The following is a 17844-nucleotide window of genomic DNA, read 5'->3' on the forward strand; positions in this document are numbered from 1 at the left end:
CTCCTGGGAAGGTTCTCCACTGTTCCATGTTTTTGCCATTTGTGAATAATGGCGCTCACTTTGGTTCGCTGGAGTCCCAAAGCTTTAGAAATGGCTTTATAAGCTTTTCCAGACTGATAGATCTCAATGACTTTCTTTCTCATTTGTTTCTGAATTTCTTTGGATCTCCGCATGATGTCTAGCTTTTGAGGATCTTTTGGTCTACTTCACTTTGTCAGGCAGGTCCTATTTAAGAGATTTCTTGATTGCGAACAGGTGTGGCAGTAATCAGGCCTGGGTGTGGCTAGAGAAATTGAACTCAGGTGTGATAAACCACAGTTTTAACAGGGGGGCAAACACTTCTTCACACAGGGCCATGTAGTTTTGGATTTTGTTTATCCCTTAATAATAAAAACCTTCATTTAAAAACTGCATGTTGTGTTTACTTGTGTTATCTTTGACTAATATTTAAATTTGTTTGATGATCTGAAACATTAAAGTGTGACAAACATGCAAAAAAATAAGAAATCAGGAAGGGGACCAACACTTTTTCACACCACTGTAGATAGATAGATATAGATAGAACCATAGAACGAAGAACAAACAAAATATAGATAGATAGATAGAACCATCGAATGAAAAACGAACAAAACATAGATAGATAGGTAGATATATAGATAGATAGAACCATCGAAAGAAGAACGAATAAAAGACAGACGGATAGAACCATCGAATGAAAAACGAACAAAACATAGATAGATAGATAGATATAGATAGATAGAACCATCGAAAGAAGAACGAATAAAAGACAGACAGACAGACAGACAGATCGATAAATAGATTGAATCATCGAACGAAGAACGAACAAAATATAGATAGATAGGTAGATAGATAGATAGATAGAACCATCGAATGAAGAACAAACAAAATATAGATAGATAGGTACATAGATATACAGGTAGATAGATAGATAGATAGATAGATAGATGTTCTATTCATCTGAAAACAAAGAGCCAAACAGTTCTAAACTGTCGCATAAAGAAAACACACGGCAGCTTTCATGAAAGCCCCCAGTAGCTTGTAGTGAGTAATGTCATCTATTCAGCTCAACACGCACCATGTAAACTTTGACATAGATGTTGTCCTCAAGTGTGAGAGAAGGAACAGTGGTCCATTTATCCTGAAACTCTTCGTCTTTATACAGCAGCATGGAGACCGAGAAATTTCCATCCTCCGTGTTCAGAGTGATTGTCCTGCGGGGCAGAGAATGTTAAAAGACTCATTGAAGAGGCTGAAAGGTTCGCTCAATGAATATTGAATGAAACTTTTGGAGTTGGACCCCAGGGCAGTCTTTTGTTATCATTACGTTCCAGTATTGTGTTTGCATACAAACAAACAATTAGTGAAGAAGGGCTCGGCCTTTTTTAAGCTTGGAAAAATAGTGATAATTAAAACCATTACTACATATGGAGTGCTGCAGTCCCAGAGACTGAGCTTTGAACCTAAAGGACTTGCAGACTTAATTAACTGGTGACGTCATGACTAGCAGAAGCTCACCTCACATCCACTCTGATCAGATTCTCCCCGTTTTGCTGCTGAACCATGTAGTTTATGGGGTATCGACACCCAAATGTGATATTGATGTAGCTTCTGGTGATGATATCGGTTTCATTGTTGCGGATCGTGTTGGTGAACATGATGTGAGTATCATCTGATGCCTGGGGAAAACATGAAACAGAAATTAAAATTAAAATACTTTTAATGATTGAGTAAATCAATCAATCAATCCATCCATCCATAACAATGCATATAGTAATGAGTATATCAGAGTTTAATTAAGCTTCAAACTTCAACATTTTCTTCAAACTGTCCAAGTATTAAAACTATATATATATATATATGAGATAAATAACCTTCAGACATCAAAAACCTTCAAATGGTTGTAAACATGTATACATAAAATTAATAATTTATCTTGATCAATGTTCCTTTTCCAGTTTACATTGAAAGTCTTTTGAGATATTTTGTCTCGTCTAACTTCAATTTGCATAATAATTATTGAGTTTAATAATGTCTGAGTGACATTCACGGGCCAATAAAATGTAAAAAGTTAAAGGTCAACGTGAGGAAACAACGTGCTATTGAAGGGGCTAAATTGACCCTACCACATCCGGTTAAACAAACTTTATAGCTCACATTACTGGCCTTTGGACTGGCAGGTCTGGAGAGACATTTACTCAAGAGACTCGCTGTCCTCTGTGAACAGCTCGGCCAGGTCTGCCACTGTAAATACGGAGGCCTCCGAATGCTTCATAGACGTGGAACTATGACTGAAGGTGATGTTGGTTTGAGACAGATTAGTCAAGGTCATTTTCAGTAAACAAAGCAAAAACAATCTACAGAAGGCCAGTGTAAAATTAAATGTATTTAAAGATCCCATTAAATTGCTTGACAAACACATTTTTTTATCTTGTGTTGATGAGTTTCCTTTTAAACCAGGAAATTGGGGTGGGACATATTTAGGGAAAAAAAACAACTTTTTGGCGTAAACTAGTTCTAGAGGGATAAACATAGACTCTTACCTCTTTTCTGCTGTTTTAAGCATTGCTTGCATCCGCTCCTCAATGGTGGACTTGATCAGAAACCGATGAACGAATGTGGGTCTGTAGAAATAATAAGAATAATTTACTAATAACATCTCTTTTTCCTTGGAGGAAGTGTTATTATGGATTATAGACTTGTATTGTGGCCAGAATCAACGGTTTAAAGTTAAAATGCCTTAATGATGGATTTGTTTCTTTACACAGCTTTTTTGCTTCATGAAACATTAATTGCTGGACTGGAGTGGTGTGGATTACTTGTGGATTATTGTGATGATTTTATCAGCTGTTTGGACTCTCATTCTGACGGCACCCATTCACCGCAGAGGATCCAATGGTGAGCAAGTAACGCAATGCTACATTTCTCCAAATATATTTAGATGATGAAACAAACTCTACATCTTGGGTGGCCTGAGGGTGAGCAAATTTTTTGGTGAACTAATCCTTTAAATATTCCAAAAACCTTTTTTGGAATTTGTGCCATTTTAACTGATATGAGAGAAAAGCTGCAGTCAGAATCAAACTCATGTCAGCAGCATGGGTTGTGTTGAATGTTATATGATTGGGTTGATGCCTACTTGGTCTGGCCAATCCGGTGCACTCTTCCTATTGCCTGCAGCTCATGGGCAGGGTTTAGAATGGGCTCCACCAGCACCACATGCGTCGCTTCAATAATGTTTAGCCCATTTGAGCCTGTGTGCAACGGCAGCAGCAAGATGTTGATGCTCTCCTCGTATTTGAAAGCACTCAGGTTCTCCTAAAAATGAATGCAATAATCATAATTTCACATTTGTGCTTAATGGTTAAAGAAGTGTAGTGGTAACTAGGGATAACCAAGCTGCCTGATTAACTGGATAAAATTTGGCAATTTTGAGATTCTTGTCGTCAACTATTAACTCTGTTCAACTGGTTGAATAGTTTCAGTTTCAAAATTGATTCATTTAAATTCCAGAGTTGAATTAACTAAAAGAACATTTATTAAAAAAAACTGCTTAAAAATCAGTTCAAGTTCTAGAATTTTGTCTCATTTATATATAAATAAACAAGTTTTGCCCCATGTAAAATAAAATAATTAATTGTGTTATTAAATATAAATATATATTTTAAAAACATTTTCAAAAAATATTCATGAATTTCTAGATTCCTGTGTCTCATTTATAAATAAATAATTTATTAAATTCATTTAATATTAAATATAAAAAAAAAAAAACGCTTTGGGTAATCACTCACATCACTCATTTTGGTGCTGGATCTACTTATTTTATAATAACATATTTAAGCAATTACAGAAAGGAAAGGGAGAAAAATCCTTAAAGACAAACATTGTGTTATGTTAGTTTCCTCATATTCAACACAAACCTGAAATTTGTGAATTCCGTTGATCTGTGCAAACTCCATGTTGTTGTCGAAAAGGGCTTTCGCAATGATGTCCAGGACGCCCTGCCACTGAGAGACGAGGCGTAAATGTAAGTTTAGAGGTTAAGAGCTGTAGTCTGGTGTTTGATGTAGCAACTCATTTAATGAGAGCGTTACCGTGGAGAACACAAGAGACTTGGCTCCCGGGTCGGTCATCTGGATTTTCTTTAAGACTCGAACCACGGCCTCTACCTTCGTGGAGTGGCTACCCTACAGGGAAAAGAGATTACAGATATTCTACAAATCATATCTAACCTGACTGAAAATGTCACAGTCGCAATACAGTTTACTTACATTGTAAAATACATATTAAACGCCTAGATAAAGCAAGAATTGTCTCTGACCTTCACAGGGATGTCCTGCCCCTGGTGGGCGCTCTGAGTGGTGAACACATACGAGATCTCTGAATGTGAAGTGGTTTGACGGCATATGGCACACTTTATGGCTCTCCGTCGATTGCCGACGCTGTACTGCTCCACGATGATAGCGATGCACTCGTTACAGAAACAGTGTCCACAGGTCAGTACGGCCCACTGACAATAAAAACACATAAGTCATGTTCAGAGTATAGAGTATATACTTACATATGTATACACTTGACAGATTCATTTTTGCTTTGATTTTACCTCCTGACCCAGCGGTCGAGCACAGATGGGACATGGTTCTGGATTCAATCCTCCAGTGGACTTATCCTGAGACTGAAATGATCAATACATGAATTACTACATTAAATCTGACAGTTTCATTCATCTACACATGCTAAAATCATTTAAAATTATTACCACAAGTAAACAGTGTCTTATAGGCGACATATCATGCAAAACAGGATTTTTCTTGCTTTTTTGAGAGTTTCATCTACTAAGTCGACATGCTCACATTCACAACATCTTCAATCCACCCAGAACACTTGTGGAAGCTAAACTATTGTTGTTACTCATTTCACATGAAAGCAGTTCAGCCATAACAGAGGTATGTGAACTATATCCTTAAGGTGAGAAACTACTGGTGAATAGGGTAAAAAATTTAACTGATATGACCATAGGTTGATTAATCACAGTACATTAATTGTTTTATATTACAGGTTTTCTGAAATATTATGTTTAAATATGCAAATGATGCATTATGTAATTAAATGTGCACTAACCTTTATGCATTTCCAGAACAGAAATATGAACATATGATAAATCCAATTTCAAATTTCTTTTCATTTTGTTGACATATTAGAGTTGAAGGTTTTTACATATTACAAGTTTTCTAAAATCTTATGTTTAAATATGCAAATGATGGATTATGTAATTAAACATGCACTAATTTGCATGCATTTCCAGAACAGAAATCTGAACAAATGATAAATCCAAGTTTAAAATTATTTTTATTCTGTTGACATATTAAAGTTTTGGATATCTCTTTTTATCACTCCATAAATCAGAAAATACTGTCAACATCCGGAACAAAATACATTTTCACCATGTTTTTAGGAATAAAATGTTATATAAAGAAGGCAAATAACAACAAACTCCTCTTTAAAATCCTTTAAAAAACTGGTGATTTCTGACTTAGTAGAGGAGAAAAAAAACTATTTTTGAGAAAATGGCCTTTAATTATACGTATCATAATTGAAATCTACAGACACAAACAGATAAAGTGCTATATAATTGTGTATATATAAATATAAATCGGGCAAATGACACATCTCTGTAAAAACCTTCAGAATATAGATAGGAATAAACATGGAAAGTTAGGTGTAAGTGCTGCTGAAATGGAGATTTCTGAGAAATAATACATTCTGTATTAAAATAAACACTTAAATGTGTATTTTGGATGTTTTCTTTCCACTAGTCTGAAAGAAGACAAGTTATGGAAGCAAAATAACCCATAAATTGACTAGTGCATTAAAGGTATAGTTCACCCAAAAATGAAAATTAGCCTATTATTTACTCACCCTCAAGCCATCCCAGGACTTCCTTCTTTCAGATGAATCCAATCGGAGTTATATTAAAAATTGACTTTGATCTTCCAAGCTGTTTAATGGCAGTCAGCAGGTGTTGCAGTTAATCAGTCCAAAAGAAGTGAAATAAAGCACATCCATCCATAATAAAAAGTGCCTCACACGGCTCCGGGGGGTGAACAAAGGCGTCCTGTAGCGAATCAATGCGTTTTTGTAGAAAAATAACCATATTCAAAACTTACTAATCACTTTAATGTAGCTTGCACCAACAGTTGTACACGGAAGAAGGATGACGTAAGATGTCGGCGTTGCGCATGCGCTGGTGAGTCTCGTGAAAACCAACGTTTGTTTATTGGAGCAAAGAAAGCAAAGTTTCCTTACTTTAGCAAAGGAAAACCAGTCTTCTCTTGGCTTATATCGAAATCCTCCGACATTCTTCTTTACAAATCCTCGTTTTGTTCTTCTAATTTATGACCATTGTTTTGTTTTGATCTCTCCGCTGCGTCACTTCTGAGTGGCGCATGTGCAACGCCGACATCCTACGTCATCCGTCCGGAGCTGCTTCCGTGTACAACAGTGAGCGCAAGCTATATTAAAGTGATTATTACGTTTTAAATATGGTTATTTTTCTTACAAAAACACATCGATTCGCTACAGGACGCCTTTGTTCACCCCCCGGAGCCGTGTGAGGCACTTTTTTATTATGGATGGATGCGCTTTATTTAACTTCTTTTGGACTGATGCACTGCAACACCCGCTGACTGCCATTAAACAGCTTGGAAGATAAAAGACTATTTTTAATATAACTCCGACTGGATTCATCTGAAAGAAGGAAGTTATATACACCTAGGATGCCTTGAGGGTGAGTAATTCATGGGCTAATTTTCATTTTTGGGTGAACTAACCCTTTAAGAAAACAATGGTTTTGCCTGTAACATATTGCCTTAAAGGTACAGGAGCAAAAAAATACTAAATTTTAGTTAAATTAAAATTAAAAGACTACAGACTAAATCTTAGAACTGCTTTGAACAATTCATTTGAGAATCGCTGGAAAATGAGGTGATATTAAATGCATATTTTATGAAAACTAAAGCGTTTTTTGACCTTGCATGCATGTAAACATATTGTAGGAGACTCCCAAAACAATATTAGGAACCTTAAAAATGGCATTATTATTAAAAAAACCTTGAATAATATCCCTTAAAATACATCATGTATTACCTTCTCCAGGTTTGTGAGATAGAGAAACTGCCCAAGCTTTTTCTGCAGTTGTGATTTGGCCACCGCCCTGTCATTGAGCAGCTTTATCCTATTCTGCTCCACCTGTTCACATGTGAAAAAAATTATGTTTCTTACTTCTTAGTCTAAAAATGACAAATAGCATGACAGATGGGACTCTTTCTGTTGTCATCACCTCATAAGGTTCTATGATATGCAGCACTTTGGGTTTGGGCTCATCAGGTAAGCGCACACGCAGCCTCTCAGTAGCCATGCCCAGCTCATCTATGGCTGACACGTGATCCCGCAGCGACATCCAGTACTCATGCAGCAGCTGAAAGAGCACGAGACAGTCTGTCAGACAGGCATTTTGATGAAGACATTTAAGCACTCCTTCATTCATCATGCAATGAGAAAACAACCTCAAACCTTATATTCTTTTTTCCAGGACTCAAAGAGCTCCATGAATGAGTTTCCCTCCTCTATGAGTCCAGACTCCAAACGACGGGCCTTGGCAAAGGACAGGATGGCTTTAAGGGCTCGTTCAGTCTCACTGGCTGCCCACAAACCCCTACTGGTTGTGGGGAGCCTGTCATCTACCAGCCCTTCCTCATCTTCAATCATCTCCTCAAAGATGGCCGTCTGTCCCTTTACTCTGCCAAAAATGCATTTAAAAACTGAGGTTTACTGACTATACTTTCTGTATATATGTTTTAAAGGAAAAGTTCACCAAAATGTCTTTAAAAACTCTTATAACTTTCTTCAGTGGCACAGACAATTTGATATTTATATCAGAATGTCCAAGCTGTGATTTTCCACTGAATGACACTAAATGGTGACCATGGTTTTTAAACATAATTGTCAGTAAATAACAGATAAAATTTCAGTTTGTTTCTCACATAAAGCTATTGTATGACTTGGAATATAGCGCTGAAGTCATATGAATTACTTTTATGAAATGTTATTGTGCTGTTTTGTCCTTTTTGACAGCTTGGACTTTCTGCTAAACATTTCCTTGTGTGTTCTACACAAGAAGTCATACAGGTTTAGTAAATAATGACAAAATGTTCATTTTTGGATGACTTTCCACTTTAAACTGCACACTATCTAATGTGTTTTATAACTTACGTGTGAGAGAAGAGTTTTGACTCGTAGTCCGTAAAAAGTTCATCGGATTTGCAAAACACACAGCTATGGAATGAATTTTAAAAGGAACAAATGTTAAATTCGAAGGTGAACAATTATCATAATTTGCAAATGTGACATTTAACCTAACCCAAATGTGTAATTTCTTAAACACTAGAAGCTCAAAAAAAACAAAAACAAATTAACAAACATACAGGTGCATCTCAATAAATTAAAATGTCGTGGAAAAGTTCATTTATTTCAGTAATTCAACTTAAATTGTGAAACTCGTGTATTAAATAAATTCAATGCACACAGACTGAAGTAGTTTAAGTCTTTGGTTCTTTTAATTGTGATGATTTTGGTTCACATTTAACAAAAACCCACCAATTCACTCTCTCAACAAATTAGAATACTTCATAAGACCAATAAATGTGTAGCCTAGTGAACACAACTGAGAGACCATTTTGAAGGCTCAGGAAACCTTTGCAGGTGTTTTGAGTTGATTAGCTGATTGGCATGTCACCATATTCTCATTTGTTGAGATAGTGAATTGGTGGGTTTTTGTTAAATGTGAGCCAAAATCATCACAATTAAAAGAACCAAAGACTTAAACTACTTCAGTCTGTGTGCATTGAATTTATTTAATACACGAGTTTCACAATTTGAGTTGAATTACTGAAATAAATGAACTTTTCCCACGACATTCTAATTTATAGAGATGCACCTGTATGTAACTTAAAAGAGTCTGTGCATTTTTGTTACATAATGTGGAATGATAAATGTAAAATTAAAAAATAAAATTGAGCCATTTCACTAATGGCCTTGGAGTTTTACATCAGACTGATTGGAAATAGTAATTATTTTGGCATTGCTACTGTAATAGAAAGTATGCACTTCATCCATAAACACTGAAAAGATTTTACTTGTTCAGTGGCAGACGAACAGGTCGCAGGTGGCAAAGTGTTGCTTCCTCGATGACTTGCTGAGATGGAGGCCCCTCCAGCTTCTTTACAGCATCTTGAACCGTTTTCTGCGATTTCATCAAATCATCTATTTGAGTGCTGAGCAGAAACTGAAGACCACGAGCATCTCGAAACCTATGAGTGAGACATTTTTGTTAAATAGTACTTCTTTTCCATCAAAAACTATATATCTGCAATCTATCAAGTGAATGGATGCTGGATTACTTGTCTGCCAATGAGAGCTTGTTGGCTTGTTGTTTGTAACTGCAAGTTAGCTCATTTTGAATGCGGCCCACAAGGTCGTCGTCCATAGAGTACTGAATGGCCTGCTGTAAGACATCCAGCCACCAGGGAGAGCGAAGGTTCACCTAGGGCAGAATTAATAACACAATTATTTAACTACAGTACATACAACAATAACTCGGCAAAACACAAAGCTGAAAATGTGTGGTAACTGAGGTTTTACCTTGCGTCTCAGCTCTTTAATGTGCTGAAGAACAGGCTGTAGGTTCTGATGTGCTTCAGAAACCTCAGAGTTCACCTTGGCCATGTAATGCTGCTTCAGCTGCTCAGCCTAGGACGAAAACACAGAGAACTAGAAATTATTAGCAAATTGATCTCATTTTCTTATTAAAAATATATTATATTTAAGCCTATGAGCGATTACCCAACCTCATCTTTGAGACTGTCATCTCTCAGGGTTGGAGGAATCCCAGGATGCTTTGCATTCAGAAGCTCCATCAGATTGTGGGTTGCATGAAGCCTCTATACATTTTGGACAAAAGAAAAAGTTAAGCAGCAACAATAAAAATGCACACAAAATTTATTAAAAAGGATGTAATAAAATTTTGTACAAAAACAACAGTAAAGACATTTGAATTGGGACTTAACTAAAATGAGTTAAATTGGATTTAGAACTAAGAAATAAAATAAAACAAAATAAAATAATAAACATTTGTGATTAGGGCAATATTTGAACTAATAGATAACCATACTTTCCCAGTTGATTAATCACAACACTTTAAGACACTTATTTTGTATTACAAGATTTCTGAAATGTTAATTATCTAATTAAATGTAAATGCAAATGAGGCATTATCTAATCAAATATGCACTCATTTGCATGAATATGAACACTGGATAAAGGTTCAAAATACTTGTTTCAGTGTACATTAATGAGGAAAAAAAATTAACTTAAATGATTTTAGCAAATGGCTGCAATATAACAAAGAGTGAAAAATTTAAGGGGGTCTGAATACTTTCCGTACCCACTGTATTAAAAGCTTTTATAGAGGAGATTTTGGAAAACACTTTTTAATCACTCAGGAAACATACACAGAAAAGGAATCACCATATTTTTAGGAATAAAATGTTAATAATTCAGGTGAATGATTATAAACAAACCCCTCTTTAATAACCCTCCGAATATAGATAGGAATACAGCTGTAAAGTGTGGTGAATGTACATGCTACTGAATTGGAGATTACAGACCGAGCATTAAAAAAAAAAGAAAATGCCTTTGTAGATATGTATTGTAACTGAAATCTACAGACGCGTATAGATAAAGTAAATACCTAAATTTGTATTTTTAATGTTGTCTTTCCGCTAGTCTACCCTGAATCTAGCCCAAACAGCCCAAAATCTCAAAATTGAGCAGTTCCTGAAAAACAATGGTTTAGCATGTGGTGTCTTGCATTAAATTAAACTGAGTTGGAATTGTTTACCTGAAGGGAATCAGTTTTCAGTCTTGCTTTATGTTCTTCAGATGATCGCAGCACTTCTCTGTACATCTCCGCTGCATCTACAAACTCGCCTGGTGATGACAGGAAACGGTTCATTAACGTCTACAGCAGTCAAGGCAGAAGCAGGTAAATACTGTAGATGAATACTGAAACTGTAGAAATGGGGCTCACGATACCTCTGATGATGTGAATTCCAGCCAGACCATTGAGAGCACACACCAGCTGCCTGTGGGCTTCTTCACACTCCACACGACATTTCTTCTGCAGAGACTTCAACAACTCCTCCATTGTCATTGTGCTTCAACAGGAAATAACTAAATCAGTGTGGACAAAGTGAACCAGAACACCTCATCTCCCGAAAAACTGATCAATTATATCTGAAATGTGTTTCTAACCTCTTCTGGAAGGGCAGGAACTCTCCTCTGACAGCTTGTGGGTGGCAGCAGGCCTGACGTAGACGTAAAAGGGGGTATAATATGGTAGTGACGGTACGTCGGTCCAAACTACCCAGCTTCAATGACCAATCAGAGATCTTCCTCAGCTTCACAAGAGCATCCTGCGAGCAAACCTCATGCTGACGGTGGTAAAAGTGTCCCTCTACTGGAGAGAAGTTAAGCCAGTGGATCTCTTCTGTTTGAGGAGGGATTTGGATCTAAAAATGAAGTTTGTGACATCAAATGCAATGACAAGATTATGATGGATGAAATTAGTTATTTGAAAGAGTTACCTACTAACCTGGTCGATGACATCTTTTTTAGCAGATCGCCATAGTAGTTGGCCGATGACATTGTAGAGCGCTGCCGTATTGCTGTGGCGGTAGGGGCGATAAAGTAACTGGTCCCACCAGTACTTCACCCAATAAGGATCAACTCCCAAAAACAGGACAAGACCATACAAGTCTAAAAGATTTCATATAAAACAAAAACAATTATAATCACATATTACAACTCTTCTGATTACATTAGGCTGATGATAATGCTAAGACAATATTTCATTAGTGACCACAGTTGCAAAAATGCCAGTAGTACAGAGAAGTTCTTTCAAATGTCTATTTTAGGGAATCGGTTTCAGAACAGACTCAATGATTCATTTGTGCCATCACTCAGGAAAGTTAAAAAAAAGTCACCATATGGCATTTTACATAGAGTAAAATTTGTTATTAAAAATATACGTTTGGAAATACTGCCATTTATTGCTATATATTGTTACACTGGTGCATATAAATATATTTGTTTTAAAATACAATTCTTTCCTGCATTCAGTAAATGGGGACAACATCTCTTGTTTATTTTTCACTACTGCAATTTACTGCATTTTGTTCTTAAATTGAATCAAAGGTTGTTTGGTCATTATTTAAAAATAACTGTTCATTTTAAAAAAAATAAAAAAAATAAAATAAAACTATATAAATTAATAAATTAAAATGGTAGACCAGTTATTTTAAATTGCAATATTAATTGTAATAATATTTCACAATATTAATGTTTTCACTGTATTTTTGATCATAAATACAGCCTTGGTGAAAACAGACTTTGTTTGAATGGTTGTGTGTGAGCTCATCTCAAGATATTGTTTAGTTGTATCACCAAGCCCTATTTCAATGAAATATTAATTCTGCTTACCTTCCAAACCTCTCTGCACAGGTGTTCCACTGACACACCAGCGATTAACAGACGTGAGACGCAAAGCCATTTCTGCAGCCTGAATAGAAAAAAACGAGATTTTACCATAATAAAAATTCATGTCCATCTTTCCAAAGTAAGCTGTTCTCTAACTGTGCTGTCTCTAGGATTAAAACTGAACAGGATTAATTCCTGCAAAATTAATATACCAATGTTGTGATCACCTACCTTGGCTGTAGTGCACTCCACCATCTGAGCTTCATCCAGACAGACGCGCCACCACTCCACAGCCACTAGAGGGCTCGGTATGGCCATGTAGCGCTTCTGGTTGCGGAATCGGCGGCCGTCTTTGCTATTGCTGTGGGGGATGTCGACGTAATTGAGTTCAGTGCGCAGCACGTCGTAAGTGGTGATGACCACATCCTGCTCAGCCAGAATGTGAGGCTGGATGAAACCGTGTCTCTTTACACCCTGATACACCTAAAAAAAATTAAAATGATAAAATTATATATATATTAATAGAGGATAAAATCTGTTTTCCCAACAGATGTTCCCAAGTCCAGAGACGTAGCAAGGAGATCTGTAAAATAATCCATGTGACATCAGGGGTTCAACCGTAATTTTACGAAGCTACGAGAATAATTTTTGTGTGCAAAAGAAGAAAAAAAAAACGTTATTCAACAATTCGTCTCCTCCGCGTCACCCTGTAGCGCCATTTTGGAGAATATCCGCTGGACGTAAACAGCGTATGCTGTTCTGCGTCAGCCGTTTTCGTTCAGATCAAATGTGACCCTGAGCACAAAACCAGTCTTAAGTCTCTGGGGTATATTTGTAGCAATAGCCAAAAATACATTTGTATGGGTCAAAATTATTGATTTTTCTTTTATGCCAAAAATCATTAGTATATTAAGTAAAGATCATGTTCCATGAAGATATTTTGTAAATATATCAAAACTTAATTTTTGATTAGTAATATGCATTGCTAAGAACTTCATTTGGACAACTTTAAAGGCGATTTTTTTCAATATTTGGATTTTTTTGCACCCTCAGATTCCAGATTTTCAAATAGTTGTATCTCGGCCAAATATTGTGCTCCTGATGTCATATGGATTATTTTACAGATCTCCTTGCTACGTTTCTGGACTTGGGAACATTTCAGTTGCGTTGCTGTCTATGCAGGGTCAGACAGCTCTCAGATTCCATCAAAAATATCTTAATTTGTGTTCCGAAGATGAACGAAGGTCTTACAGGTTTGAAACGACATGAGGGCGAGTAATTAATGACAGAATTTTCATTTTTGGGTGAACTATCCCTTTAAGTCTTTCAAATAAACAATGCAATCAAAATAGAATCAAAGTCTGAACTACTGGTTAAACTATCTAAATAGTAGTTGCAGCACTCTAGTCGGTTCTTACCAGCACTCTGAGGGAAGATGTGTGAATGTGCCGGTTGATTTCATCCACCCACTGGTGACAGATGGAGCTGGGCGAGATGATAAGTGTGGCTCCAGTAGACACAGGTGTCATAGCTACCAGGCAGTGAGGGCAATAAAACGGGGTCGTTTCCAGATTCTCCTCTTTGTAGTTGACACACTCAGCGTGCTGCCACAGCAGACAGTTCAAGCACTGGACCCTAGGCTTGTAGTCCACCAGGCCGAGCTCTCCACAGATGCACTCAAAGCGGTAATCTGGAGTATTAAATGGGATCACAGATGCTCTGGTTGGGGTTTCGGGTTCAGGTTTGGAGTTTAGTGTAGGATCTGATTTAGAACTCTCAACATGGATGTCTTCTGTAGTTTCTTGTTGGGGTTTGTCTGCTGTTTCTTTATCATCTTCATCTATGATGTCTACTGACGTCTTCTGCGGTGGATTTTTGGAGTCCAGAAGTGAATCTGGCTCACATCTGAGTTCCTCTGTGAGGAGAGGAGGATCCACACTGTCTTCAGAATCTGATGCTGTCGTATACGAGGTCTGTGATGCCTCTTTCTCCTGACCAGAAACCCGACGAGATGTTCTTCTGGGAGTGGCCTTGTCAATTGACTTGTTTAAAAATAATACAAAACATATGAAAAAGTACATTATGCATTCTGCATATTTAAAATGGTTACCACAAAATAAAATTGCAATAAAATAAATAGATTTACAAAAATAGTAAGAAAAGAAAAAAAAAAAAAGTGCATGACCCATCTTACATATTTAAAGTGTGTCTTGTTCCTTTTATAAAATGGGCATTAAAAATACACACAAAAAAATAAAACAATAAAACATATAAAAAACAGACTTCTATAAAATTAGTACAAAACATGACAAATGTACATGCTGCATTCTACATATTTAAAGAGTTTATTTTTCTTTTAGTTACTTAAAAAAATTAAAAAATGACAAAAAATAAAGTAACAAAACAATAAAAATAGCAAAATAATAAAAATTAATTTGTATTTTAAAAATGTAGTGAATTCATTAAAGGAACACTCCACTATTTTTGAAAATAGGCTAATTTTCCAACTCCCCTAGAGTTAAACAGTTGAGTTTTACCGTTTTCGCATCCACTCAGCCGATCTCCGGGTCTGGCGGTAGCACTTTTAGCTTAGCTTAGCATAGATCATTGAATCTGATTAGACCGTTAGCATCTCGCTCAAAAATTACCAAAGAGTTTCGATATTTTTCCTATTTAAAACATGACTCTTCTGTAGTTACTAAGTACTGTAGTACTGTGTACTAAGACCGACGGGAAATGAAAAGTTGTGATTTTCTAGGCCGATATGGCTAGGAACTGTACTCTCATTCCGGTGTAATAATCAAAGAACTTTGCTGCCGTACCATGGGTGCAGCAGGCGCAATGATATTACGCAGCGCCTGAAAATAGTCCCAGCTAGGTAACTTCCAATAAGCCAATTTTCAGGCTTTCCTTGATTATTACACCGGAGCGAGAGTTTTGAGCGAGATGCTAACGGTTTAATCAGATTCAATGATCTATGCTAAGCTAAGCTAAAAGTGCTACAACCAGACCCGGAGATCGGCTGAATGGATTCGAAAACGGTAAAACTCAACTGTTTAACTCTAGGGGAGTTGGAAAATGAGCCTATTTACAAAAATAGTGGAGTGTTCCAGAAGCATCCTTAAAATATAAAAATATAGTTCTTCTACATGTAAAATAAAATTTGTAGTTAATATCTAAAAATAATAGTTATTTCTGATTGTAAAAGCACACAAAGCTTTGTGTGCTTTTACAATCAGCAATAACTATTATTTTTTATATTATTATACATGCATTATTTCATATATTTTATAATTATAATAATTTATAATCAAAAATACATGAAGCTACATAATCTGGTGTCTCTGAAACATTTTAAGCCCATTCTTCTCGAATTGGAGGATAAGTCACTGAAATTGAAAGATTTTGTATATTCAGTGTTTTATTTTGGCCAGGATACTCCTGTAAAAGAGATTTTTAATCTCAGAGAGGTTTTTGCTTGGTTAATTAAAGATGATGATAATAATAATAATAATAGTAGTGAGTTCTACATTTTTAATACTCAAAATAAGTTAGAAAATTCTTTACAAAAGATGTAAAATTACGAACAATTCGAGGAGCAGCAGGCTTCTTCTTCTTTTCTTTGTAGTTCTTCCCCAGTTTGAAGGATCCTGCTAACCCTCGTCCTTTGATCTGCTCCACGATGTTCTCACGAATAAGCTTGGTCAGGACTTTCTTTATGTGGTTCCGGTTCTTTAGGGTGTCATACTTGTACATGGTCCGTAGATAAGCAAAAATGGCATTGATTGACGCTCCTTTTCCAACCTTCATTTCCTTAATTGCAGTCAATAGCATCTCACGAACAGCTTGAAAATGACAGAAATTGCATGAAATTACTTATTTATTATGCTATTTATTATTTTTTATATTATATTGATTATTATTAATACAAATAGGACATGTTGTTGGATCAACAAACCTAGATAGTCCTTGAATAATAATCCTATAAAACAACAGCTTAAAACCTACCTTAACCTAGGGTATCTGATCAGATGACATGTTTAATGAAACATGGTTTATAGGAATGCTGCTTCTGTCTGTCTGTCTGTCTGTCTGCCTGTCTGTCTGTCTATCTATTTACAGTATCATATATCTATCTATATTTTGTTCGTTCTTCGTTCGATGTTTCTATCTGTCTGTCTGTCCGTCCGTCTGTCTATCTATCTATCTATCTATCTATCTATCTATCTATCTATCTATCTATCTATCTATCTATCTTTCATATAATAGATTTAGATAATCAATATTTGTGAATAAAAAATTTGCCAATCAGAATATTGTAATTTACAAAATTGTCAATACTTTTGTTTTCATTTTCATAATAACAAATAGCTGCTTTCCGGGTCAAGGGAAAAAGTAAAGAAACAATGTTTCCAAAATGCCTGTACACTCTGACAATCAAAGAAAAGATGACATATAGATTCTTCAAAACTAGAGCATTCTTTACCAATGTCCATAAACTTGGAAAGTAAAATATTAGTTGAGTAGATTTTATGTAAGATCTTTACATGAAGTTTTCTTACTTTGTAAGAAATACAAAATGTGTAAGGCAGCAACCTTGGCTTTTTTCTAATTAACATCTTGTAGGACAGAATTCCAATAAAATTTCCCCCTGGGAGTAACTTTCTTTTTTCCATGAAAAACTTGTCTAATATCTTTGTTAGTACATTATCAAATATATTCTTGCCATTTATAACCGAGCCTAATATTACACACATATTCAATACAACTGACGATGTCATTATTTTACAGAGCACTAAAATACCTTGCCTCCAGGTTTTACTCGGTTTACAATCTTTATTGTTTTCAGAAGTCATAAATGATACTGCAAAAGAAATATTTCATTCTCGATTGTTTAATGTAACACAAAAGTTACATAAAGTGGTATTTCCATGTGTTTTTTACGCCTACAGTAATAAAAACATCACATCTTCTCACAGAGTTTAGCAAAGACTATTTAGGAGTTAAATCAATCATTCACAATGTGTAAAAAAGACCAAAACTCGTTCACCGGTCACCCTGATGAACGACAGTAAATTACAGTGAATATTAAACAGTTTATTAAAACTAACAATTTTGCTCAGTAAACATAATGCCCAATATTAGACATTATATTTTTACTCATGTCATTTCTATCACACAAATGTATCACTTTCGGTTTGTTAAGAATTTAGAAACTTTTATCCAAAGCAA

The 17844-nt window shown here is 35.8% G+C and overlaps 2 protein-coding genes across 3 annotated transcripts in view; both read right to left on the minus strand.

The window, feature by feature from the left end:
* Positions 1-2029, minus strand: part of LOC107594105 (uncharacterized) — an 8551-nt gene extending 6522 nt beyond the window's left edge. The window contains exons 1-3 of the mRNA XM_016284056.1: positions 2018-2029; positions 1537-1697; positions 1097-1232 (exon numbers count right to left, since the gene is read on the minus strand). Coding sequence (XP_016139542.1) covers positions 1097-1232; positions 1537-1697; positions 2018-2029 — 309 coding nt within the window. The remainder of the gene's footprint in view (positions 1-1096; positions 1233-1536; positions 1698-2017) is intronic.
* A 148-nt stretch (positions 2030-2177) lies between these two features.
* Positions 2178-16461, minus strand: shprh (SNF2 histone linker PHD RING helicase). 2 transcript variants are annotated; one of them, XM_016283993.1, is made up of 23 exons: positions 16201-16461; positions 14031-14654; positions 12844-13095; positions 12616-12694; positions 11741-11892; positions 11389-11645; positions 11170-11291; positions 10976-11064; positions 9924-10016; positions 9718-9825; positions 9477-9619; positions 9213-9386; positions 8290-8352; positions 7591-7816; positions 7358-7495; positions 7165-7266; positions 4622-4693; positions 4340-4528; positions 4113-4205; positions 3939-4025; positions 3158-3336; positions 2562-2642; positions 2178-2309 (listed from the first exon to the last, which is right to left on the minus strand). In XM_016283993.1, the coding sequence occupies exons 1-23, from the start codon at positions 16444-16446 to the stop codon at positions 2213-2215; spliced, it is 3666 nt and encodes a 1221-aa protein (XP_016139479.1). In that variant the 5' UTR covers positions 16447-16461; the 3' UTR covers positions 2178-2212. The 2 variants fall into 2 exon arrangements, with proteins under 2 accessions (XP_016139479.1, XP_016139478.1); XM_016283992.1 differs by having other exon boundaries at positions 11729-11892.
* Between the last annotated feature and the right edge of the window lie 1383 nt (positions 16462-17844).

This window comes from Sinocyclocheilus grahami, unplaced genomic scaffold (genome assembly GCF_001515645.1).
Source record: "Sinocyclocheilus grahami isolate Dianchi unplaced genomic scaffold, SAMN03320097.WGS_v1.1 scaffold179.1, whole genome shotgun sequence".
Taxonomy (NCBI): domain Eukaryota; kingdom Metazoa; phylum Chordata; class Actinopteri; order Cypriniformes; family Cyprinidae; genus Sinocyclocheilus; species Sinocyclocheilus grahami.